The sequence below is a fragment of the Salmo trutta genome, chromosome 40, assembly GCF_901001165.1.
Source record: "Salmo trutta chromosome 40, fSalTru1.1, whole genome shotgun sequence".
Classification (NCBI taxonomy): Eukaryota; Metazoa; Chordata; class Actinopteri; order Salmoniformes; family Salmonidae; genus Salmo; species Salmo trutta.
Genome location: NC_042996.1, coordinates 14,768,062 through 14,793,994, shown reverse-complemented (window position 1 = coordinate 14,793,994; position 25,933 = coordinate 14,768,062). Strand labels below are relative to the sequence as shown.

The following is a 25,933-nucleotide window of genomic DNA, read 5'->3' as shown; positions in this document are numbered from 1 at the left end:
GAAAAACTATTTTAAAATCTGACACCGCGATTGCATAAAGGAGTTCTGTATCTATAATTCTTAAAATAATTGTTATGTATTTTGTGAACGTTTATCGTGAGTAATTTAGTAAATTCACCGGAAGTTTGCGGTGGGTATGCTAGTTCTGAACATCACATGCTAATGTAAAAAGCTGGTTTTTGATAAAAATATGAACTTGATTGAACAAAACATGCATGTATTGTATAACATAATGTCCTAGGAGTGTCATCTGATGAAGATCATCAAAGGTTAGTGCTGCATTTAGCTGTGGTTTTGGTTTTTGTGACATATATCCTTGCTTAGAAAATGGCTGTGTGATTATTTTTGGCAGGGTACTTTCTTGACATAATCGAATGTTTTGCTTTCGCTGTAAAGCCTTTTTGAAATCGAACAATGTGGTTAGATTAACGAGTGTCACAGTATCCACAGAATAGCTGCCATCGATCTATGTTTCTGTGTTCTTTGGTTTTTGTCTGTCTAGGTCCGCCCCTGTTTCTTGTCTGTCATTAGTGGGGGGGGGGGGGGGGGGGGGGGGGGGGGGGGGGGTGGTATTTAGTTTGGTCCTTTGGGTTCATTTTTTGTGCGGGATTAATTGTATGTCAGCGGGCAGTGTTTGTGTACGCTGTTGTTGTGTGTTCCCAGTAGCGGAACACGTTGAATTATTATTATTGCCGGGCTGCGCCCCGTGCGTATTTTTCATTCGTGGATTACCTGTTTTCCCTTTTGGGTATTGTGCGCACCCTGTGCCTTTTTGACCACCGAGTGTTCGGTGTAAATAAACTTCGGCACTACTGGACATAAGTCTCCTGCGTTTGACTCTGCCCCTTCCTCCTGCCCTTAAGGATCCGTGACAAGAGTCTTGTCTTTAAAATGGTGTAAAATAGTCATATGTTTGAGAAATTGAAGTTATAGCATTTTTAAGGTATTTGTATTTCGCGCCACGCTCTACCATTGGATATTGGTGAGGCATTCCGCTAGCGGAACATCTGTCCTTATGAAGTTAAAGGTAATGATTAAAATATTCCACCCTGAAACGTAACTATTAGTGATTATTAGTTTATGTGGCATGTATAATGAATGATTAAAGTACTAAACATAAGTCCAATAAGGTTTGGTAGAGACATGTGAGGGAGAGAAATGTGTGTGTGTGTGTCTAAGAAAATACCGAGAACAATTCAACTGTGGTTGACCCGACCTGGCTAGAACTCTGAGAAACTTATGATAGGACAGGGAGTTCTTTTCAAGGTTCCTCTAATCTCGGGGGAATGGAACTGCCGGCTTGGTAGTGATAAACAGTGGATACAACTCACCTACTGTTTGTGTGTATGTATGTGCGTAGGATATCTACTGTTCGTGAGTATGTATGTGCGTATGTGCGTAAGTAAGGAGTGAACTATAAAATGGATGTCTTTGTATTATGGACTTCAGAACGTTCTCTGAATAAACTGTACGGACCTTTTGCATAAGCTGAGTCTTTGCCTAATTATTATTAAACCCAGGGTCTTACAAACCTTGGGGATTGGTCAAAGCTTAAAATAATTGTTAGTTATCATCACTGGGATTGAAAATTCTCGTGACAGGTCTGCATACTTTCCGAATGCACTGTAGTTAATAGTTTTTTAATATAATCAATATGCTTCCATATTAATTTAGAATCTATCCTCAAAGTTTATGGATATTAATGAATAAATGAAATAAATCGATATGTCTTAAATTAATCCATTTGGTGCTTTAGGTATTTTAATTTCCCACACAAGAACACCAAGGTCTGGGCCACACATTTTTGGTTCACCTCTTGTCCAATCCAAGGTCATTGTTCCCCCACCATCAGACTGATGCACCTTTGTCTTTTCTAAGTGGCTGCTGGTTGTCCGTCAGGGCACTAAGGAGTGTGGCTCATGTCACAACATTAATTTGCACTATTTCGTCTGGTGTTGGCGACAGATCAAGCCGCTGCATCCTGTCATAAGGGAGAAAAAGTGTTTGGAATTCAACAGAGATGTCATTAGACCCCCTTCCCCACAAGAATTAACACTGGTTGACCAGCCAATCTTACCATTTCCTTCTCCCAAATATTAGCACTCCAAATGTTGCAACCAGCAATACGGTTACTACCACCCCACCTACACCTAGGATTTCCATTCCATGGGAACAAGAGAGAAACAAAACCATCAGGAGAAAGGACTCAGACACTTTCTGTTATACTACTTCTCTCCCTCCCTGTAATCTCTGTGTGGTAGCCTACTCACCCGCATATATGGCTGTAGCAGAACTCTTCTCAGTGCCTTCACCTGAGAGTGAGAGAAAGAGAGACTGCATAAGTAATTAAAAGTCTTGAGAGAGAGAGATTCATGAGTGTGGTAATAAGGGTCAAAGAATGATGCCAGAAAATGGTTGTAGTGAGTGTGTAGTTAGCATGCCCATGCCAGGGGAGATCAGTGGGAGTAAAGCCAGCTGGCAGAGGAACACAGGCAGTTTTCTCTAAAGACTAGCATCGTCTAGCACAGCGGTTCCAAAATGAGGGGTCGCGACCCTAACTGTGGTCACCGGATATAAAAATGGGGTCACAGGAAAATGTTCAATGTGTGGGGAGGCACCAGCACAGAAGCTCACATCAATACCTTTGTCAGATAACACTGTTAAACAAATAATGTATATGATTACTAGCAATCAAGAGGAAACTAACTGAACGACTCAAACTCCCCAGCTTATGCTCTCCAAATGAACGTTAGCTGTGAGGGCGGAGATGCCCATGCATTGACTTTTGTTCGCTATACATGTCGGACATAACGTTCTGTCTCACGATTCCTGAGCACGAAACGGCACAGGGGATGTTCAGTGTGCTGCGTGGCTATATTGACAAAAAACAGATTCCATGTGATCGAATGGTGGGCTTTGCACAGATGGGGCTCCATCTATGGTGGGAAGGTGGGAAGGCCTCTGCACTCTAGTTATGAATGTCTCCCTCTGCCATATTGACGCATTGTATGATACACCGAGAGCAACTGGCGGCAAAAGACCTGAGCACAGAACTTGGGAGATATACTGCAGCAGGTAACTTTGATTGTAAACTACATCAAACCACATCTACTGCGCGCATGCCTGTTCGCAAAACTATGTGGAGATATGGGATCAGAGCATGACAATGTTCTATTTCACACCGAGGCTTGGTGGTTATGGAGGAGAGTATTGGAAATATTTTTCACATTGATGGAGTAACTGTTGTCATTCATAATGGATGTAAAAAAACAGACTTGGTTGAATTTCTGTGTAATGAAAAGAAAATGTGTCTCCTTGCCTATGTAATAGACACATTTGGGAAACTGAAAAAACTGAACACAAGCATGCTGGGTGGGGAAATAAAAAAATATTCTACAGATGACTGACCAAATCAGTGAATTCAGAGGAAAGACTTGTTATTGTAGAGTCTTTCAAAAGCCAACCATGTTTCTAACAGAAAACAGCTTCAGTAAGGGAAAGGCCCCAAATAAAAAAGTAACATTGGCTGTTAATAACATTTTAATTAAAACATTTTCACATGGTTGGAGCCATGGGAATTTTCCGATATCAAAATGGGGTCGTGGGCCAAAAAAGTTTGGGAACCCCTGGTCTAGCATGAACAACAAAGAACAGTACACCAGAATGGACCATTACCAAACATAGATCTTTAAATAAATGCAACAAAAACATATCTGTACTATTCAGTAGAGTGATACACAATGGAACAAGTCTCCTCACCGCCAACTGGATCCTCACTGGAGGTTGGGGCTCTGTTGGAGACACAGTAACTCTCTGATGGAGAAACAGTCTTCGTGAAGACAGAGGTCACCGCACTGGACTTATCCACTGGCACTGATGTAAGGTCATCGATGATGGTGGTTGTCACTGTAACAGTAGTAATGACCTCTGGGTTCTCTGTGACAGGATCCAGGGTTAGGGGGCAAAGGTCAGATCAACAGTTTTAACTGACCTGTCCAACCATACCTCTCATAGAAGCACATTGATCAGGCAGCAATTGATGAAAATTGGGAGGGACATACGCAGTATTGGAGAACTGGGAGTGATTGGTCTTGGTCTAATTCTCTCTGTGGGCACTGAGAGGTGCACTATGGGAGATGGAGTTCTCTTGTGGGTTGTTGAAGCTGTTGGGGGAGAGAGGATAAAAGAGGTCAGTCATAGGAAATCAATACAGCCAGGGCAGGGACATACAGTGCCTTCAGAGAGTATTCACACCCCTTGAATTTTTCCACATTTTGTTGTGTTACAGCCTGAATTTAAAATTGATTGAATTTAGATTTTGTGTCACTGATCTACACACAACACCCCATAATATCAAAGTGGAATTACGTTTTAAGAAATGTTTATAAGTGAATTTAAAATGAAAAGCTGAAATGTCTTGAATGTTGCTTAGCCACATAAGTTGCATGGACTCACTCTGTGTGCAATAATAGCGTTTAAAAGGTCAAATGCAGCTGTTTTTAGCTTAATATCAAATAATTTCTGGGTAACAATTAAGTAACTTACTGTGAAATGGTTAAAAAGAAACTAAAATAGCAAAAATTTTGCTAGGACTGTCTGGGAGTGGTCTGAGTCGGAGGGGGAGGGGGAAACAGAAAATTTGCTGTTATTGGCCGAGTTTTGGAACTCTTTCTTATTGGTCTATTAACTAATTTACTGTATGGTGGTATCACCATGTAGGCCAAAACGTCATCCCTCCAAAACTTGTTGAAATTTCAGATGGGCTTTTCAAACAGCTCCAACACTAAAAGGGTATTGTCATCATTTTTACAGTATTATTCCAACCTAGCATGGAAATACACAGTACCAGTCAAACGTTTGGACATACCTACTCATTCAAGGGTTTTTCTTAATTTTTTACTGTTTTCTACATTGTAGAATAATAGTGAAGATATAAAAACGATGAAATAACACATATGGAATCATGTAGTAACCAAAAAAGTGTTAAACAAATCAAAATATATTTGAGATTTGAGATTCTTGATGACAGCTTTGCTTTGCACACTCTCAACCAGCATTATCTCAACCAGCTTCAGGAGGTAGTCACCTGGAACGCATTTCAATTAACAGGTGTGACTTGATAAAAGTTAATTTGTGGAATTTATTTCCTTCTTAATGTGTTTGAGCCAATCAGTTGTGTTATGAAAAGGTAGGGTTGGTATACAGAAGATAGCCCTATTTGGTAAAAAACCAAATCCATATTATGGCAAGAACAGCTCAAATAAGCAAAGAGAAATGACAGTCCATCATTACTTTAAGACATGCAGGTCAGTCAAAGCAGAACATTTCAAGAACTTTTAAAGTTTCTTCAAGTGCAGAGACAAAAACCATCAAGCGCTATGATGAAACTGGCTCTCATGAGAACCACCACAGGAAAGGAAGACCCAGAGTTACCTCTGCTGCAGAGGATAAGTTCATTAGAGTTACCAGCCTCAGAAATTGCAGCCTAAATAAACGCTTCACAGAGTTCAAGTAACAGACACATCTCAACATCAACTTTTCAGAGGAGACAGTGAATTTTATTTATTTATTTCACCTTTATTTAACCAGGTAGGCAAGTTGAGAACAAGTTCTCATTTACAATTGTGACCTGGCCAAGATAAAGCAAAGCAGTTCGACACATACAACAACACAGAGTTACACATGGAGTAAAACAAACATACAGTCAATAATACAGTAGAAAAATAAGTCTATATACAATGTGAGCAAATGAGGTGGGATAAGGGAGGTAAAGGCAAAAAAAAAAAGGCCATGCTGGCGAAGTAAATAAAATATAGCAAGTAAAACACTGGAATGGTAGAGTTGTAGTGGAAGAAAGTGCAAAGTAGAAATAGAAATAATGGGGTGCAAAGGAGCAAAATAAATAAATAAATACAGTAGGGGAAGAGGTAGTTGTTTGGGCTAAATTATAGATGGGCTATGTACAGGTGCAGTGATCTGTGAGCTGCTCTGACAGCTGGTGCTTACAGCTAGTGAGGGAGATAAGTGTTTCCAGTTTCAGAGATTTTTGTAGTTTGTTCCAGTCATTGGCAGCAGAGAACTGGAAGGAGACGGCCAAAGGAGGAATAAGGACTTCATGGTCGAATTGCTGCAAATAAACCATTACTAAAGGACACCAATAAGAAGAAAAGACTTGCTTGGGCCAAGAAACACGAGCAATGGACATTAGACTGGTGGAAATCTGTCCTTTGGTCTGATGAGTCCAAATTTGAGATTTTTGGTTCCAACTGCCATGTCTTTGTGAGACGCAGAGTAGGTGAACGGATGATCTCCACATGTGTGGTTCCCACCGTGAAGCATGGAGGAGGATGTGTGATGGTGTGGGGGTGCTTTGCTGGTGACACTGTCAGTGATTTATTTAGAATTCAAGGCGCACTTAACCAGCATGGCTACCACAGCATTCTGCAGCAATACGCCATCCCATCCAGTTTGCGCTTAGTGTGACTATCATTTGTTTTTCAACAGGACAATGACACAAAACATACCTCCAGGCTGTGTAAGGGCTATTTGACCAAGAAGGAGAGTGATGGAGTGCTGCATCAGATGACCTGGCCTCCACAATCACCCGACCGCAACCCAATTGTGATGGTTTGGGATGAGTTGGGCCACAGAGTGAAGGAAAAGCAGCCAACAAGTGCTCAGCATATGTGGGAACTCCTTCAAGACTTTTGCAAAAGCATTCCAGGTGAAGCTCGTTGAGAGAATGCCAAGAGTGTGCAAAGCTGTCATCAAGGCAAACAGTGGCTACTTTGCAGAATCTCAAATATAAAATATATTTTGATTTGATTAACACTATTTTGGTTACTACATGAATCCATATGATTTTGGTTACTACATGATTCCATGTTATTTCATAGTTCTGTTGTCTTCACTATTATTATACAATGTAGAAAATAGTTTAAAAAAATTGAAAAACCCTTGAATGAGTATGGGTGTCCATACCCTTGACTGGTACTGTTTATATATTATAATTTTTTCCACTTAGACATTACGGAGTATGTTGTGTAGATTGTTGACAAAAAATGACAATTAAATCCATTTTAATTCCACTTTGTAACACAACAAAATGTGAAAAAAGTCAAAGGGTGTGAATACTTTCTGATGGCACTGGAGGTCCCAGCCCAAGTCAAAAAAACACCTGCACACAGTGTGGGGTTGGACACAGAAACAGCTCAAATCACAGAGAGAATCACATCGTGTACTCAGACGGTTGATAACCACAGTCTGATCAATGTCAGTGGACCCTTTCCCTTAGGTCAGCGTTTCCCTAACCAAGGGGTACACATTATGTTTTTTCCCTAGCACTACACAGCTGATTCAAATAATCAACTAATCCTCAAGTGTTGAGTCAGCTGTGTAGTGTTAGGGCAAAAAACAAAAGTGTAACCCTTGGTCTCCCGAGGACCGAGTTTGGGAAACGCTGCCTTAGATCCATTGGCAATGTACAGAACGTTCCATACAATGTATCTTTCCATAAACTGTCATACAGATCATGTACCCAAAAGGATAGGAGAGAAAGTGAAAGTAGTGGTGATGGATGACAAGAAGAGGAAAGGATAGAGGATATTACTAATGTAGACTCAAGGGGCGTTCATCATGGCGGTCAGTTACTTTTAGTCTGTGGAATTAAAATAAATCTGCACCCTCTCCCCTATGGTACTTTCCATTTTACTTTCAAACTTGTACTTATTTCTTTTTTTAACTGCCTTATGTTCAAACCATACAGTAACATTATGGAAACATTGTACAGCTACTGAAGTGCTTTTAGATGGTTTCACCCTACGTCTATGAGGTTAACAGAACACAAGTCCCATGCTAACCAATTGGCGCATTTCCCAGAGATAATCTCTCTCTCTCTCGCTCTCTCTCTCTCATTGGTACTTACAGTCCTGTCCCATCGCTGAAACTCCGTGTGTACTCGGAAGAGGCGAAGGTTGAGAGCCGTGCGTCATCTGAAACACAACCCAGCCAATCCGCACTGCTTCTTGACACAATGCCCGCTTAACCCGGAAGCCAGCTGCACCAATGTGTCGGAGGAAACACCGTACACCTGGCGACCGTGCCAGCGTGCACTGTGCCCGCCCCGCCACAGGAGTCGCTAGTGCGCGAAGGTACAGGAACATCCCTGCCGGCCAAACCCTCCCCTAACCCGGACGACGTTGGGCCAATTGTGTGCCGACCCATGGGTCTCCTGGTCAGCTGTGACAGAGCCTGGACTCGAACCAGGATCTCTAGTGGCACAGCTACGCCTTAGACAACTTCGCCACTCTGGAGGCTCTCTACTGACAATTTAACCCAGTGTTTTACCCAAAAGGCTCAGACTTTTATGTTTCCCTCTATGCAGGCTGGCACCCATGTCTCACTGGGCCATTGCTCCGGTGGACCTGCTCTGACTTGGAGCCAAGGCAAGGGCCTGGGTACTTTTCAGCTGTCATTTTATTTTTACATTTAACCTTTATTTAACTAGGCAAGTCAGTTAAGAACAAATTCTTATTTACAATGACGGCCTACTCCGGCCAATGCTGGACCAATTGTGCGCCGCCCTATGGGACTCCCAATCACGGCCCGGATGTGATACAGCCTGGATTCAAACCAGGGACTGTAGTGACGCCTCTTGCACTGAGATGCAGTGCCTTAGACTGCTGCGCCACTTGGGTGCATTTACATAACAATGGCTAACCGTGAACTTTAACACCTTCTCACAAATGCAACAGCCTTAAATGATGCCGAGGTTGTTGATTCTGCTCGCCACAAGTCTTTAGTGTCGAATTCCTGATGGAAACACTAAAGCTGACATTAACATAAAACACTGGTGACAGCCTGGTGTGGGAGTAAGTCTAGATGGAAAAGTACCAATAAGGAACTGAGAACAACTCTATAGAGTTTTTATCTGCACTGCTTCTCTTTCACAGCCTGAAAACTAAACTAAAACTAGAGAGATGCTGGCTTTAATCTCACTGATCTACCCTGACATGAAACTCACTACAACCATTTCCTGCCATCCCGCTTTGGCAATTATTAACAACATTCATGAATGTCTCTTTTTCTCTCTCTGGCAGGCAGGCAGGCAGGCAGGCAGGCAGGCAGGCAGGCAGGCAGGCAGGCAGGCAGGCAGGCAGGCAGGCAGGCAGGCAGGCAGGCAGGCAGGCAGGCAGGCATGCAGGCAGGCAGGCATGCAGACAGGCAATACTCACGTTCTATCGTAGTTGGAATAGATGGGTAGGCTGGGATAAGCATGCGAGAATCAGCTCATACCTGCTCTTTATATGTAAATGATATGCATTACAGATATAGTCTATAGTTATTGCATAATTGGAATACCTGATCTTAAAGGTGTGGCTTGTCTGTCTTAATGTGTCATAGGTGGGTAGTGCATCTACTTACGTATGCATATCAGCGTTGGGCCTTCCCACTGAAGAACCTGATCAATTCGTTTGCACCTGATGCGACTGGAGGTCCCCGCCATTCTCACATAGCCATCCACACACTGGTAGCGTACAAAGTAGTTTTCTTGATAACTATCCGTCATGTTCAGGGGCTTGGTGAGCTCCCACTGAGGCAGGGGTGGGCACACGTCTGAGGGGTGATGAGAAGGTGACTAAGTAAATAAGGTGTGTTCCCATAATACTGGGGTGGAACCAAAGCCCCCCCAAAAAAATTTGGGCTAGAACTGTCTGGGAGTCTTCTCAGGTTTTGGCCTGCCATATGAGTTATGTTATACTCACAGACACCATTCAAACAGTTTTAGAAACGTTAGAGTGTTTTCTATCCAAATCTACTAATTATATGCATATTCTCGTTTCTGGGCAAGAGTAGTAACCAGTTTAAATCGGGTACGTTTTTTATCCGGCTGTGAAAATACTGTCCCCTAGCCCCAACAGGTTAACCCACTGTTCCTAGGCCGTCATTGAAAATAAGAATTTATTCTTAACTGACTTGCCTAGTGAAATAAAGGTAAAATAAAAATAAAATAAAAAAATGTGTATTGGAAGAGATTTCTGAATGTTCTTCACCCAGCATACACCCCTCCAACCAGACATGCTTTATCTAGTAATTTGCTGGATACAGAGTTCAAGTGAAGGTCAAGCAAATCATAGAGAAAGCAGACTGTATCGCAATCATCTCTGATGTGTGGTCGAACGTTCATGGGCAAGGAATAATTAACTACATCATCTCCACCCCTCAACCAGTATTCTACAAAAGCACAGACACACCGGTCTCTACATTGCAGATGCTCATGAAGGCAGTCATCAATGACCTTGGACCACAGAAGGTATTTGCACTGGTGACAGACAATTCTGTGAACATGAAGGCTGCTTGGTCTAAAGTGGAGGAGTCCTACCCTCACATCACACCCATTGGCTGTGCTGCTCATGCATTGAATCTGCTCCTCAAGGACATCATGACACTGAAAACAATGTATACAGTCTACAAGAGAGCCAAGGAAATGGTTAGGTATGTGAAGGGTCATCAAGCTATAGCAGTAATCTCCCTCACCAAGCAAAGTGAGAAGAATAAGAGCACCACATTGAAGCTGCCCAGCAACACCGTTGGGGTGGTGTTGTCATCATGTTTGACAGTCTCCTGGAGATTAAGGAGTCTCTCCAAGAAATGGCCATATCAGTCTACCGATATGGACAGCCCCATCAAGAGGATCCTCCTGGATTATGTATTTTGGGCGAGAGTGGCCTGAAACTCTTGAAACCTATAGCAGTAGCCATTGCACGGATTGAGGGAGACAATGCCATCCTGTCTGATGTTCAGACTCTGCTTGCAGATGTAAGAGAAGAAATCTGTACTGCCCTGCCCACTTCACTGTTGCTCCAAGCAGAGGAAACTGCAGTTCTGAAATACATCAAAAAGCGTGAAGACTTCTGCCTGAAACCCATACAGGCCACAGCGAATACGTTGGACCCCAAGTATGCTGGCAAGAGCATCCTGTCTGGTGCAGAGATCAACAAGGCCTATGGGGTCATCACTACCGTATCTCGCCACCTTGGCTTGGATGAGGGCAAGGTTCTTGGCAGTCTGGCGAAGTACACTTCCAAGCAAGGGCTTTGGGATGGAGATGCAATATGGCAGTTGTGCCAACATATCTCATCAGCCACCTGGTGGAAGGGAATTTGTGGATCTGAGGCTCTTTCCCCTGTTGCCTCCATCATCCTCCAAATCCCACCGACATCAGCCACCTCAGAGCGCAAATGGTCCTGGTTTAGGAACACACACACCAAAGCATGCAAAAGGTTGACCAATACAAGGGTTGAAAAATTGGTGGCCATCCGGGCAAATTTGAGGCATTTTAAGCCTGACAACGAGCCATCCTCAACAAGGTTGGAAAGTGACAGTGAAGAAGAGGCCTCAGAGTCTGATGTTCAAGAGGTGGACATTGAGGTCATTGAGGAGGTCCAGGGAGAAGACATGGAAGCCTGAGTGGAAGACAACCAAAGCTTTAGTTTCTAGACTATCATTTTACAGATGTATGTTGAAAACGTTTTTGGGAGATGCAATGGATCATTGGGGATCATTCAATATTCCCTTTCTTTTGTTGATCAGTGAAATCATCCCATGTGAAGTGGGATGATCAACTTATTTAATTAAAGTTTAATTCGTAACTAAATTGTTTAAAAAAAAATTATATTGGAAGGATTTAATAATTTGCAATTATGTCTACTTATGATAAGGTAAAAGGTTTATGTTTCTGTTTCCATATGATATGGTAAATATATCCAATGCAAAAAAACATCTACATTTAAATGATATTAATATTAATTTGCATATATTTCCATTAATTCCCATATATTCCCGTTAATTCACACGGAAAGTTTCCACCTCTGAATTAGGGCCGGGCGATATGGCAAAAATAGTATATCATCGTATTTCAAAAAATGTTTACGGTATGATGGTATTTTATGTTTTTTAATAATAAAATTTCAAAATTTGCTTTATGAGTAGTGCGTGACCCTAGGGTGGCAATGTAACCGATGTGAAATGGCTAGTTAGTTAGCGGTGGTGCGCGCTAATAGCGTTTCGATCGGTGACGTCACTCGCTCTGAGACTTGAAGTAGGGTTTCCCCTTGCATTGCAAGGGCCGTGGCTCTTGTGGCGCGATGGGTAACGATGCTTCGGTAGGTGTCAGTTGTTGCTGTGTGCAAGGATTCCTGGTTTGAGCCCTGGTTCGGGCGAAGAGAGGGACGGAACCTACACTGTTACAACAACACACACATTCTAAGTGATTTCAATTGGTCTTTCTCCATTCTAATTGTTTTATACTATTCAATTCAACTTCAACCAAAAAAAGTCATCATTTTCATCCATTTCTGCATTTGAGATCATTTCTACTCTGCCACGTAGGGCTACACAATATGGCCAAGCAATCTGGGCCTTTTTTTTTACCAAATGTTGCAATTTAGAGCAAAACACTTGGGTTAACCATTGGAATCATGGAAATAGAATGTCTATTCTAATTATTTAGTTAGAATATAATAGTGGGCACTTTTAATACCGTGTTGTTTGACATGACAACGAATGAAAATGCCAGGGAGGAGATATTGTGACAGGGTAGGATCTAAAGTGTTTATATGCCTTTTCTAGGGGACCCTATAATCTTTGGCTACATTGAATGTTTTCTCTTAGCTACTTCATGTAGCTAACACATTCTTGCTTTGTGTTTACCTGTTTAATTTAGAAGACACTGTTGCACAAACAACATGCTGATTTAGGTCTACACCATCACTGGAATTATCAGGCTGTATAGCTAATTACGCTTGCTCTTACTCACTGCATTTATTAGCTAGCTAGCTAGCGATTAGCATTAGCGGCTAACAAGATTTAGGTACAACTAGATAAGAAAAGACAAACTAGCTGTTTGTAGATGTAAGAAACACAAGCTAATAGTGTAATTATAGAATGCTAGTAGATTTATATTAAGAAGCAAAGGGACAACTGCATCGTTGTCATCAACATTGTTGCATGTGCTGCATAGACCATGCAGACTGAACGCAAGTGTCTCGTGGTCGAGGAAAAACAAATGCGCTCCTTGAGTGACACGAGCTGGAGCTGGGGCTAGGTCTGTGTGGAAAGCGGCATGGAGAGAGAGGACTCAAGTAGCGAAGTAAACTATAAAAATGGGTGTTACACACTGCGTATTACATTTAACAAATCAAACATTCAAATGCCGTTATAGAAGATAAAGTAAAAACCCAAACCGGTCCGTGCATGAATATCGCAAAAAACGGTATACCGCCTTGCCCTACTCTGAATATTCCCCAAAATGTGCAACCCTAGGTGCGAAAATGTTTAACTATTACATTTCAGAGAGCCTTTAAAAGAGCCTTCATTGGGTTGGCCCACAGATGTGGCAGGTTCCTGTTATGTCAAATAGTGTCCACTGCCAAATTGTGTTCAACTCCTGTTTCACAATGGGCTAAAACAGGGTCACACATGGTGTTTTTTGGCAATCTTAAAAATCTTCATGGTATCAAAAGTATACACCTCACACACATATGGTTATTGGCGCAAATTGAAGAAGACACCTGTATCATGTCAGATATTGAGTTGAAATGCAGTCTGAGTTTACATCCCAATATTACACTCATATACAACACAAAAGCTCAAAACATAAAAAACCCTAGAAGAGGGTGATGAAGAGTACTATTCAAATATGCTCTGTTGGTCAATATTTCCCTTCGGTCAATATCTATCATCTTGTCAACAAGCAGATATATTATACCAATCTGTCTGTATAGGCTTTTATTCATAACAAGTCCCAGGCATCAAATCTTCTGTTTCTGTAGCATGAAGCCTCTTAATGTACAAGTATACCCCCTAATCTGTCACAGGGCCTTACCCCCAATCCACTCCTTAATGCTGTGTGCCAAGCAGAGAGGAATCAGGTCCCATTTATAGTCTTTGGTAGGACTCACCCAGGGATTGAACTCCCAACCTTCCAATCTCAGGTTGGGAGGCTGCTGAGGTGGTTTTACATTTCAGTAATCTCTCCAAAATGTATTTAAAAATATATATATTTCTATCAATTTCTATAACTTATATAAAATGATTTTTTATGGCCAAAATGACATTCTTTGATTATACACAATAACTTTTTCATGTTTCTATGAGTGTTTGAGTTTAGGTCCATAACTGGCCTCTGTTGGCTTAGACTGCTTTCAGGGTAAGGTAACATGGTTTCTTTCAGCATTTCTCAAACAGGGCCTGGTGATTAGGCCATCTTCCTCTGGGGACCATTTGGGTAAAGAATAATTGCCCATTGCTTTTTTTAAATTAAAAACACACCTTTTTCTTTACTAACACATAGGCTATGATTGATTTAAGATAGCTTGATTGTCCATGTTATTACTATTTCATTCTCTATTTTAGGACACCTGGCAGTATCTGAAACAAATGTGTAAAAATGATTGTATGAAACTGCACTAAATAACATACAAACACACTGAGTGTACAAAACATTATTGAGTTGCACCCCCCTTTTGCCCTCAGAACAGCCTGAATTCGTTGGGGCATGAAATCTACAAGGTTTCGAAAGCGTTCCACAGGGAAGTTGGCCCATGTTCAATGCTTCCCACAGTTGAATGCTTCTCACAGGTCCTGTGTGGCTCAGTTGGTAGAGCATGGTGTTTGCAATGCCAGGGTTGTGGGTTCGATTCCCATGGGAGACCAGTACGGAAAATTAAATAAAGATTTATGAAATGTTTGCATTCACTACTGTAAGTCGCTGTGGATAAGAGCGTCTGCTAAATGACTAAAATGTAAATGTTTAGTCAAGTTGGCTGGATGCCCTTTCGGTGAAGGACCGTTTTTGATACACACGATAAACTGTTGAGTGTGAAAAACCCAGCAGCGTTGTAGTTATTGACACACTAAAACCGGTGCACCTACTACCATACCCTGTTCAAAGGCACTTAAAAATGTTGTCTTGCCCATTCATCCTCTGAATGGCACACATACACAATCCATGTCTCAATTGACTCAAGGCTTAAAAATCCTTATTTAACCCATCTCCTCCCCTTCATCTACACTGATGGAAGTGGATTTAACAAGTGACATCAATAAAAGATCATAGCTTTCACCTGGATTCACCTGGTCAGTCTATATCACGGTTCCATGTAGAACCCTTTCGTTAGAGGGTTCTACATGGAACCAAAAGGTGTTCTACCTGGAACCAAAAAGGGTTCTTCTATGGGGACAGCCGAATAACCCTTTTTTCAATTAGTGTTTGAGAAAATGATAGTTCTACCTGGAACCAAAAGGGTTCTACCTGGAAACAAAAAGGGTTATTTTAGGTTCTAGATAACACCTTTTAAGAGTGTTGTTCAATCTATGCGGATGGCAGCCCCCAACAGGTGAGAAGCATCCTCAACAACACACACAGACACACCAAATAACCATTCATGAATAAATAACAGAAAGAAAAAAACATATGCTTATTATTCTGTGTGAAATAAATGAATAAATAGTAAGTAAGGGATAAAACACCGATGTTCTGTACATTACCTTGGAATTATACAACGAGTGTGTCTAATCCTGTATGCCAATTGGTTAAAACATTCTAGCCAGTGTCTACTCCACAAGTTACCACCTACTAAATCTATGACATTGAAATGCGTATTTACTCTGTTCGATCTGACTGCGCAATCCACTGTCTCATCAACTCAGCCAGGTAATGTATACTGAACAAAAATATAAACGCAACATGTAAAGTGTCCCATGTTTCATAAACTGAAATAAAAGATCCCAGAAATATTTCATACGCACAAAAAGCTTATTTCTCTCAGATTTTGTGCACAAATTTGTTTACATCCCTGTTAGTGATCATTTCTCCTTTGCCAAGATAATCCATCCACCTTACAGGTGTGGCATATCAAAAAGCTGATAATACAGCATGATCATTTCACAGGTGCACTTTGTGCTTGGGACAATAAACGGCACTCTAAAATGTGCAGTTTTGTAATACAACACAATGCCGACAATTTTTTGAGGGAGCGTGCAATTGGCATGCTGACTGCTGGAATGTCCACCAGAGCTGTTGCCAGATAATTGAATATTAGTTTCTCTACCATTAGCCGCCTCCAACCTCATTTTAGAGAATTTGGCAGTATGTCCAAACAGCCTCACAACTGCAGGACACGTGTAATCATGCTAGCCCCTCTACATCCAGCTTCTTCATCTAAGGGATGATCTGAGGCCGCTAATTTTGTTCAGTATTTACACTAGATCTACACTGTAAAAAGCATCTAGACATTATCTCCCATTTCTTTTAAACTATCATTTGGTTAAATGTTATTTCTAACGGTAAATGTGTGCTTATAGTATTGTTTTATTTGGTAACTGTGGTATAAGTGGGATAAACAGCGTAAACAAACACAAAATACTACAAGTTGCTGTGATTTTGACTGCAGAGCCGGGGCGTGACTTTGTAGCCGTAGCTAGTTGGCTAGCTAGCAGTAAGCAAGGGATACGAACGTTGCCACTGGGCATGGCAACCGAACATAAAGAACGAACGACTGGGTCGCTGATTTAGCTAGATACATAGTTTGCTGCTAGCAAACCTGCTTATATTACAACCGAATTAAAACATATCCGTTTCTGAAAACAGCTGGTCAAACTAGAAACATGGGAGGATAAATATCGAACTAGCAACCAAAATATAAGAAAGTATGAATTCGCTTATATAAAAAAAATCAACGGAAGAAAAAAATCCACAGGTAAATGTTTTATTTGGCAACTGTGCTATAAGCGGGATAAACAACGCCGTTCTGTAAAATACCTTGGAAAAATGAGCTATGCAAAGGGACGACGTTTATCCCTTACTATACATAATTGTGACAGACAAAATGTACTGACCTCGCCTTACAATATTGAGCCGACACACTTTGATGATAAAAAGGAGGGAAAGGAGACGCAGCCGCATGACACTGGAGCCTGCTATTCCAATGTTTAAATAAAGGAGTCTCTGTAAAGTCTCTTTGAGGAACTGAGCCACAGGAAAATAATATGCATCTCCTAACTTTTGAAGTGGTATGTGATAACGTCGCTAACCTTTCATCCAAATGTGTAGCTACCACTTTGGCACTTTCACTTTCATTCTCAATTGGCACTTTCACTTTCATTCTCAATCATGTAGGTCTACTGCTGCAACCTGGACTCAGGGGTAGAAGTAACATAGTAAATGTAAATCTTCATTATTAAAAGTAGTATGATAGTTGTGCATGATGGGATTTGAACACACAACCTTTGGATTGCTAGACGTGTTGGTTGGATTCCAATTGTAAGACTGTCATAGATTTTTATAACTAACCAACGATAGACCACAGCCTGCCGCTTCTGATGTGAACAAATTAATCATAGTGGGCAGAGCCAAGCACGAGCTAGCGAGATCCTATTTGCGTATATCCGTTAGGGAACGCCTACTCTGTGAAGTGCGCCTGTGCAATAACTCAATTCGCCCTTGCACTCCTAAACAACGGCATTTTTTAGACTTTGGCAAAGGGTCAAATCTACTAAACTTAATCTACTCTGTTAGTAACATATTATAGTTTTGGGAACAGAAAACTATATTGAAATCAAATATTTAATCGGTGATAAAATGTGCATAATGTAATCCATCTCGCTCCATCTTCTCCTACTGTCGACCACTGGCCTTCTTGGCATCACCGTATTTGGTAGTGAGCGGAAACGCTAACCGGATGCTTCACAATTATACATCCGGAGAAATATCTGGCTCATTGTTATATGTGACTATTTGATATCGTTTGAGGTCCGCACGCGGTCAACGCTTGTATAAAAGTTGTCATCTAGCTCCATCTAGTGGTCGTTTGATTTTAGTTTGTTTTGGATTTTGGATTTTTGTTTTCCAGTTGTGGTCATCCGAACGCTAGGTGGAGGCAAGATAGTGTTTGATGAGACCACAGGGCCTCACTTACACTCCAGGTATCCGACTAACTAATGGCGCGGAGAAAGAGGTAAGTGAAGTGAAATTAGTTTGGTTAATTGGAAATGGTAGGTTATTAATATTGTGTGGTAGCCAGGCTCACCAAGAGAAGATTCTCAAAATGGAAACATTTAATGGGAAGAAGATTAAAAGCCATGTCCCTGGTGCTTAGATTGAGGGGAGTCATCACAGGGGTCCCAATATCTATGTCCACAGATGATATTAAAGAAAATGTGAAGGGAGGCAGAGTGATTGAGGCCAAAAGGTTGATCAGCAGGAAAGCGGGTCAAAGAAGTGAACGCTTATCAGTGATGCTGAGGTTTGAGAAAGTCTTGCCAGGAAAAGTACAGATTCAATGTAAGAGGATCTGTCCCATAGGTCATGTAGCTGCTTAGTGTGAAGGAAAGAAAAATGAGCCAAGTGTGGAGGGGAACGTGTTTTTTATTTATTTAACTATTTAACTTTTATTTAACTAGGCAAGTCAGTTAAGAACACATTCTTATTTATAATGACAGCCTGGTAACAGTGGGTGAACTGCCTTGTTCAGGGGCAGAATGACAGATGTTTACCTTGTCAGCTCAGGGATTCGATCTAGCAAACTTTCAGTTACTGGCCCAACACTAACCACTAGACTACCTGCCACCCTCGGTGAATGTGGCAGCAATGTGAAGGTTAAGTGCTGTAATTGTGGGGGAGAACACAGTGCAGCATTTGGTGGATGCCAGGTACAGAGAGATATAGGTGCTCAGAGATATAGGATCAGTTATGATATGCAGAGGCCTTAAAACAGATTGGTAGAACTACAGTGCGGACTGATGGAGCTTACATGGATATGCCTGTAGTAAGTGGACCTACTGTCAGGACGGGTGCTTCTGATGGTCCTGGCATGGTTTCGAGGCCTGTTCAGAAATCCTGTGCTCATTAATGTGCAAGGTGTGTTGAACAATAGTGTCCCGTCCTCCCAGGCTGCCGGGCCTGCATGATGTCGGATCAGATAGGGCCAAGTAGTGGAATAGTGGTGAGGTTTTAATGACTGTAGGGATAGTCGGTAGGGCAATTTTTCTTGCCTTTTCCCTATCCTTTCCCATTTTGTGTCACAACGTGTAATTAATTCACACTCCAGAACAGTAGGCAGAAACACAGGACTAGAAAAGAGAAATAGTACTACTACACTCCAGTACAGTAGGTGGCAGTGTATGCACCTTGCAGTTGGTTGCGATCCGCCAATATAATTTTAAAGAAGAAGTTGACCATTTTTGATGACGTTTATTGTATCGATTTGAAAGTCCGTGTAGCAAGCTGTGTGTGTTAATGTGTGCTAATGAAAAGGCACGTATTCGCGCATTACAACGATTTATTTGTCTACTAGTTATATTTTATAAGGTGAGTATTTGAGTCTTAGTTGGAAAGGGGTTGTATCTGTGGGAAATATTGTTAGTGTGCCTCCGCGACAAAAGACCGATACAGTTGTTGTCTAACGTTAGTTGGCTAAAAGTAACGCGTTAGCTAGCTGGTTACGTCCTCACAAATGCAATGTAATGAGTTTATTTTTATAAACCTACTGGACTGTCTTTCGTAATGGTCTGCTCAGTGTGATGTATGGTCGCGGAGTTGCAATCCAAACGCAAACTTGCTAGTTATGTCAGGGGTGGGTATAATTTGTGGAACGTTCCAAAAGGAATCTGTCCCAAAAACTTCGAAAAATACAAGGTTGCCAACAAACAACGCATACAAAGTAGCATGATCAATTCACCTAGCTAACTAGCTGCCGAATAAGCATCAACTCACCACGCAGCTTATTCTTAATGTTTGTCCATAGGCTACCAGAGACATTTTTCAGAAATAAACGTAGTGAGTGAAAGCTTAAGGAAATAACCCTCTCTCTACCCGGTATCGGCCGCTATGGAGCTTTGTATGCGTTGTTTGTTGGCAATGTTGTTATTTACGAAGTTTTTGGAACAGGTTCCTGTTTGAACGTTCCACAAATTATACCAGTTATGTCAGTTACCTATTTTGTCTTGACGCTGCTTTTATCTACAGGTCTATTTACCCTGCCACTGCCAGGAGTATCTTTAAGGGACACACTCTTTTCACGCCACTTCCATACAAAGTTATTTTCGTAGCAGGTTAGGAGAGCCTTTTCGCTAACCCTAAGCTCAGTGTCCGAACTTGCTACGTTAATTCTCCTAACATACTAAGTAAATTCTTCTAACTTATTGCGTACGTTCTCCTAACCTGCTCCGAAAAAGTTACTTAAACTCTGAGAACAATGTCGCTTTACGACGACATGGGCGTCGGGAGTGCGACCAGTGACACCAAGACCGAGGGCTGGTCCAAGAATTTTAAGCTACTGCAATCACAGCTGAAAGTAAAGAAGGCAGCTCTGACTCAGGCTAAGGTGGGTTCCAATGGCACTGCAGGTTGATGAAAGCTGGATTCACGCATGACTCAAAGCTATGTTTACCAAAGCATCCCTTGCCATATCTATGAACCTTTTCCCCTCATCCAGAGATATGGATGATATGTGTGTGTGTGTTCCCCTCAGAGTCAGCGGATGAAGCAGGGTACTGTCCTGGCACCAGTCATTGACTTAAAGAGAGGAGGTTCCGCTGATGACAGACAGATAATAGACACACCCCCACACATTGCAGCAGGACTCAAGGTGAGGGCTGTGTGTGTTTCTGTGCCACAAGTATTTGTCGGTGTCCTATGTGAAATGTGCGTTAATTATCTGTGACTTATGTGATGTGTGTGTCAGGACACAGCACCCAGCGGCTTCTCCTCGGGGGACGCTCTAATCCCCCTGGCTGATGAGTATGACCCCATGTTCCCCAACGACTACGAGAAGGTGGTGAAGAGACACCGTGAGGAGAGGCAGAGGCAGAGAGAGCAGGAACGACTGAAGGAGATAGAGGACAGAGAGAAGTACGACCACCTCTTACCGAACAGCACCAAAGCTACACTTCTAGAACATTCAACAGGATTCTGTTATTGTTGACATAAGTTACAATGTTATATCCTTCAGGAAACTGTAAGGAAACTGAGGATGACGTATTGTTTATAGAAGTTTTCACACTGTAGGAATATGGACCTGACGATGACCACATTTCAGTCTATGTTCTGTCCTTCATTCTGACCTTGTGTGCTTCCTGTCCAGGAAGAGGAAGGACCGACACGAGGGCAGCAGCGCTCCGAGTGGATTCTCCCGCTTCCCCACGGCAGAGGGAGAGTCTGATGAGGAGGAGGAGGACTATGAGAAGGAGAAGAGGAAAAGGAGTGAGTAGACTACCTCTGGTTTCACTGAGCCTTCAAAGCAGATGAGCCATTATTTAGGCAGATGGACTTGTTCTTAATGTTAGGAGGATGTTGTGATTACTTCAGGATAATGTGTCTGACTGTATGTGGTGGTTAGACTATGTCCCTTGATTCTTACCCATGTCTCTCTTTTAGGTATGGGTGGAGCAGCCATCGCCCCACCCTCCTCACTCGTGGATAGTAGAGACAGTGAGTTATGGCTCACGGAGGGATTTGTGTCTGTCTGTTTGGGATGTGGGGGAGTTTGTCCAGTAGATAGAGGTGTTATTCAACATTAGGATGACATTCAACATGATTCATCAGGATGAGGTGGGTGAGTTAACTGACTGTCTCGCTCCTCCAGGCTCATCATACTCCTATGAGGATGACATGCGACCCTCCCGTGGTTCTAAAGCAGCCATCCCTCCCCCCATGTACGAGGACTCCGACCGCCCCCGCTCGCCACCTGGCGGTCCCACCAACTCATTCCTGGCCAACATGGGGTGAGTCTGATACCCCCCTACTGGGATAGAATGTCCTGTTAGTTGTACGTAGTCTCATGTGCCCAACTCAAAACACAACACACCTGAACACTGGCCCTCTAATGGCATCAACCTGTATAGTACAGCAGCTTAGTGTTCTGTCCGGTGGTGTTACCTGATGTTGTGTCCCTGTCTCCCCAGAGGGACCGTGGCCCATAAGATCATGCAGAAGTATGGCTTCCGGGAGGGTCAGGGGCTGGGCAAACACGAGCAGGGTCTCAGCACGGCCCTGTCTGTAGAGAAGACCAGCAAGAGGGGTGGCAAGATCATCATAGGAGACGCCACTGAGAAGAGTAACGCTATGCTTCATATCTCACTTTCTGCCGTCTCACTGCCCTGTCTCGCTCTCTCACTCATTCCTGTCTCTCTCAGCTCTCCTGTCTTTCTCTCAGACTTCACCTATCTCTTTCTTATTATATATGCACACAGTCTACTCCCCCCTGCTCTCCTTTTTACACCCCCCCCTTTCTCTTAACACCAATACTCATGATCTCTCTCTACTAGATAAGATGGATACAAGCTTGTTTTCATTGTCTCCTCTAGTTACATTAGCCTGTCCAGATGTTTTTATTTTTTATCATGTACTACATAGGCCCAGAATAAATGGTCTTGGTTTCTAGTTCCAAGACTATCTATTGTAACATTATTTGTAGCTGTGTTTGGTCATCCTCAGTCAAGATTCCGTTTTTAATTGGTATTTTTCATTCATTGATGATTTTAATCTTCAACATTTGTGATCTTAGTTGTGTGTATTGGTGTTCTTTTGTTTTTAGTTTTGTGTGTTTGTGTCCCTCTCTAAAGCACCAGGATCCAGTAGCCAGACGGCAGCAGCTACTGGCTCAGCAGCTGAGCCTTTAGGCTGGGGCTCGGCTTCAATAGGTTTGGCACTGTCACATCACTTCCTCCCTACCTTGACGCATCACGTCCGGTTTCGCCCCATGTGTCTTGTTGTCCCATGTCTGTGCTCTCTCCATCTATTCGCATCTCAAACCTTCTCATTTTGACAGGCAAATTCTCCATTTTTTTTGTTATACAGTTTGCTCATCTCAATGTGGGTCAAGTTTCATTATGGAACTAGTAACCATTTATTTTGGGCCTACATTATGATGGTTGATAACCTCGAAAATTATGAAAAATATGATGTGTTAATTGAGTTTTTAGGTTAGTGCCTGTAACCCTCATCTGATTGATTAACTAGCTTTGTTAAAACATCAGTTGTGGTCCACATTATGGTCCACATCCTGATCCAATCTACAGTCAGACTCTCCTCCCGTTTACATTTACCAATAGATTCAGTTGTTTTACCTATTGTTGACATGTTCTGCTCTCTTTCTCCCATCAGCGGACCCCTCCAAGAAGTCAGAGGCCAACCCCCTCACAGAGATCCTCAAATGCCCCACCAAAGTCGTGCTGCTACGGGTGGGTGTTGTGTGTCTTTGTCTGTGCATGAGTATTTATTGTAAATTCTTGTGTGTTTGTTTATGTGCATAGGTCCAATAAAGTGTGTGTGTGTGTTTTAGAACATGGTGGGCAGAGGAGAGGTAGATGAAGATTTGGAAGGGGAGACCAAAGAAGAGTGTGAGAAATATGGCAAGGTCATCAAGTGTGTCATCTTTGAGGTGAGAGGAATAAGTCTGTCACTGTGTGTATGGTTAAGTGCTTAGTCATATTGTGTTGACTAATTAAGCAGTAAGGCCCGAAGAGGTGTGGTATATGGCCAATATACCACGAATATGGGATGTTCTTATGCACCATGCAACGCTTAGACACAGCCCTTAGCCGTGGTATATTGGCCATATACCACAAAGCCCTGAGGTGCCTTATTGCTGTTATTAACTGGTTACCAACGTAATTAGAACAGTAAAAATCTGTTTTTTCATACCTGTGGTATACCACGGCTGTCAGCCAATCAGCATTCAGGGCTCAAACCACTCTGTTTAGTATGTGTATTAAACTATATGTTCTCCTCAGATTGCCCAGGTGACAGATGATGAAGCAGTGAGGATATTTCTGGAGTTTGAGAGAGTCGAGTCAGCCATCAAAGGTCAGTACAACCTAATGTGTTCTATGTGTTTGTATGGTTACTTTGTGTGTGTCCTTGAGGTTTCTGTAAGACGTGTGTGCTTGTTTGTATAACTGTTAAGTGTGTGTGTGTGTCTCTAACTGTTATGTCTGTAATAAGGCTAATGCAGGGGCCAGTTTTAAATGGGTTGTCCCAGATCAGAAAGCAGGTGAAACGGTCCCCCCCAGGTGTTACATCACAGCTGTCCCAGCAACCCCCTGTCCCTCCACGCACGCCGTTACATCACATCCTCTAAGGGAACAGAAACACAGCCTGCATAATATATACACACTAGACTGGGCCGGACACACTCACCCAGTTCATTTCTATAGAGAATAGTGAATGCTACTAATACTGGACACACACACACACTGTTACTATTTTTTCCAGGTGTTTTGACTTTAGACGGTAAGGAATTCAAAGGGGGAGACAGGCAAGTGGTAGAGAAACCGTGGGAAAGGTGGGCGCTGGGCTTGAACCCCGGCATCCGGTGAGGAGACGCGTGTGACTTATGCCAGGGAGTCTTACCAATACATCACAGCTCTGCACATGTATCCATCTTTGTCCACACAAGTGGCAGTTTTTACTGGGAATGTCCTGGCATTGGTGTTAGGATGAATAGATACTTGTCATCACTGCTCAAACACACACACACCCCCACGAGGTCATGTGCCTAACGTTGATAAGGAACTCTCACACAATGTCCATCTCACTATTGTAGACTGGATGTGTTTTTGAACTGCCTCCAGGACTGTTTGTTTATCTGTGACGTTCTTGGGAAGGAGAAGGGAACTTGGGTGATGTCACGGCTGGGTTTTCCACTGTTTGAATACCCCAGCCTCTGATAGCCACAACGTTTTGGTTTTTCAAGCTTTGATAAGAATGAATTACGGATGATGATGAAAACACTGTAGACTATCAAAGAGGAGCACCATCCCATAGACCGTGTTAGGATGACAGTGTTTGTTCACGGTCCAAACGAACAAAACGACCCAATTCCTCACTAGCCTTCACTCAATGATACATCAGCAGTGATATTGCAGACCTGTCTGGCCTAAGCTGACAAAGTCAAGTCCGTAATGTTGATAAATAATGTTTGCACAGTAATAATGGTTGTTTCCTGTCTTCTCTCTAGCTGTGGTGGATCTGAACGGGAGGTTCTTTGGTGGTCGGGTGGTAAAAGCCTGTTTCTATAACCAGGATAAGTTCAGAGTGTTGGACCTGGGAGAGCAGATGTGAGACACATACGCAGTCCATCCCACCTGAACCGTTAAGACCCGCCTCATTCATACCCACAGGAACAGAAGAAATGCTCTGACACACACACATTGGTAATCACCAGTAGCTCTTTCTGTTTCTAAGTAGCTAAACCATTTTACTCTCAACAGCAGCAAAATGTGTCTGTATTTAGTAAAGAGTTTCACCTGTAGTTTGTTTTGCCAGCAGAAAAATCCTGTATGTGAGGTAATGAACTACTGTCTTGGTCTCTGTGTCCTGATATGAACATGTACAAGCGAAACCTGAAAATAAATGTTCCTTTTGTTTAAAATCTTTCGTTTTAATCTCTCACTCTTCTAGGGCAGAGCGTAGTCTAGGCAGCCCAGTTTCTTTCTAATCTGTCTGACGTAAAAGGCTCCCAGAGGACCAGACCCCCAGCTTTCCATCTTTACATAGCCTGGCATGGTGAGGGGGTACTGGGGCAGTTATGAAAGAAACACAGCCCCCCCGTAGCCTCATTCAGATCTTATGTAAAACAGACAGGGTTCATAGGGGAGTTAGAGGACTGTCATAATGACTCATCTCTGTGGAGGATTAAAGCAGAACAAATTTAGTCCGATCGGGTAGTACACAGAAATGAGCTAATTCATAGAAGGGGAATTAAATTGACATGGACACTCTCTACTCAGATTGTATGACTAACCTCAAGAAATAAAGGTTAGATACATAGAAACCAGTGGAGGCTGCTCATGGTAATGGCTGGAACTGAATGGAATAGCATCAAACACATGGAAACCATGGATTTGATATCATTCTGCTCCAGCCATTACC

At 42.4% G+C, this 25,933-nt stretch overlaps 2 protein-coding genes across 7 annotated transcripts; one reads left to right on the top strand and one right to left on the bottom strand.

Annotated features, from left to right (window-relative positions):
- Nucleotides 1–1,741: 1,741 nt before the first annotated feature.
- LOC115180240 (complement decay-accelerating factor) lies at nucleotides 1,742–17,128 on the bottom strand. Of its 5 annotated transcripts, none has more exons than XM_029742172.1 (8): nucleotides 16,900–17,128; nucleotides 9,424–9,615; nucleotides 9,234–9,263; nucleotides 4,062–4,163; nucleotides 3,760–3,936; nucleotides 2,271–2,312; nucleotides 2,078–2,150; nucleotides 1,742–1,981 (listed from the first exon to the last, which is right to left on the bottom strand). In XM_029742172.1, exons 1-8 carry the CDS (start codon nucleotides 16,964–16,966, stop codon nucleotides 1,918–1,920), a joined length of 747 nt encoding a protein of 248 aa, XP_029598032.1. In that variant the 5' UTR covers nucleotides 16,967–17,128; the 3' UTR covers nucleotides 1,742–1,917. The 5 variants fall into 5 exon arrangements, with proteins under 5 accessions (XP_029598032.1, XP_029598033.1, XP_029598037.1 ...); XM_029742173.1 differs by having other exon boundaries at nucleotides 9,234–9,236; XM_029742177.1 differs by having other exon boundaries at nucleotides 16,910–17,128.
- LOC115180237 (splicing factor 45) lies at nucleotides 16,481–25,433 on the top strand. 2 transcript variants are annotated; one of them, XM_029742169.1, is made up of 14 exons: nucleotides 16,481–16,760; nucleotides 17,913–18,017; nucleotides 20,027–20,384; nucleotides 20,532–20,648; nucleotides 20,745–20,911; nucleotides 21,144–21,262; nucleotides 21,437–21,490; nucleotides 21,645–21,783; nucleotides 21,964–22,115; nucleotides 22,624–22,701; nucleotides 23,165–23,241; nucleotides 23,343–23,441; nucleotides 23,794–23,866; nucleotides 25,020–25,433. In XM_029742169.1, the coding sequence occupies exons 3-14, from the start codon at nucleotides 20,256–20,258 to the stop codon at nucleotides 25,121–25,123; spliced, it is 1,308 nt and encodes a 435-aa protein (XP_029598029.1). In that variant the 5' UTR covers nucleotides 16,481–16,760; nucleotides 17,913–18,017; nucleotides 20,027–20,255; the 3' UTR covers nucleotides 25,124–25,433. The 2 variants fall into 2 exon arrangements, with proteins under 2 accessions (XP_029598029.1, XP_029598028.1); XM_029742168.1 differs by lacking the exons at nucleotides 16,481–16,760; nucleotides 17,913–18,017 and adding an exon at nucleotides 19,248–19,369.
- Nucleotides 25,434–25,933: the final 500 nt, after the last annotated feature.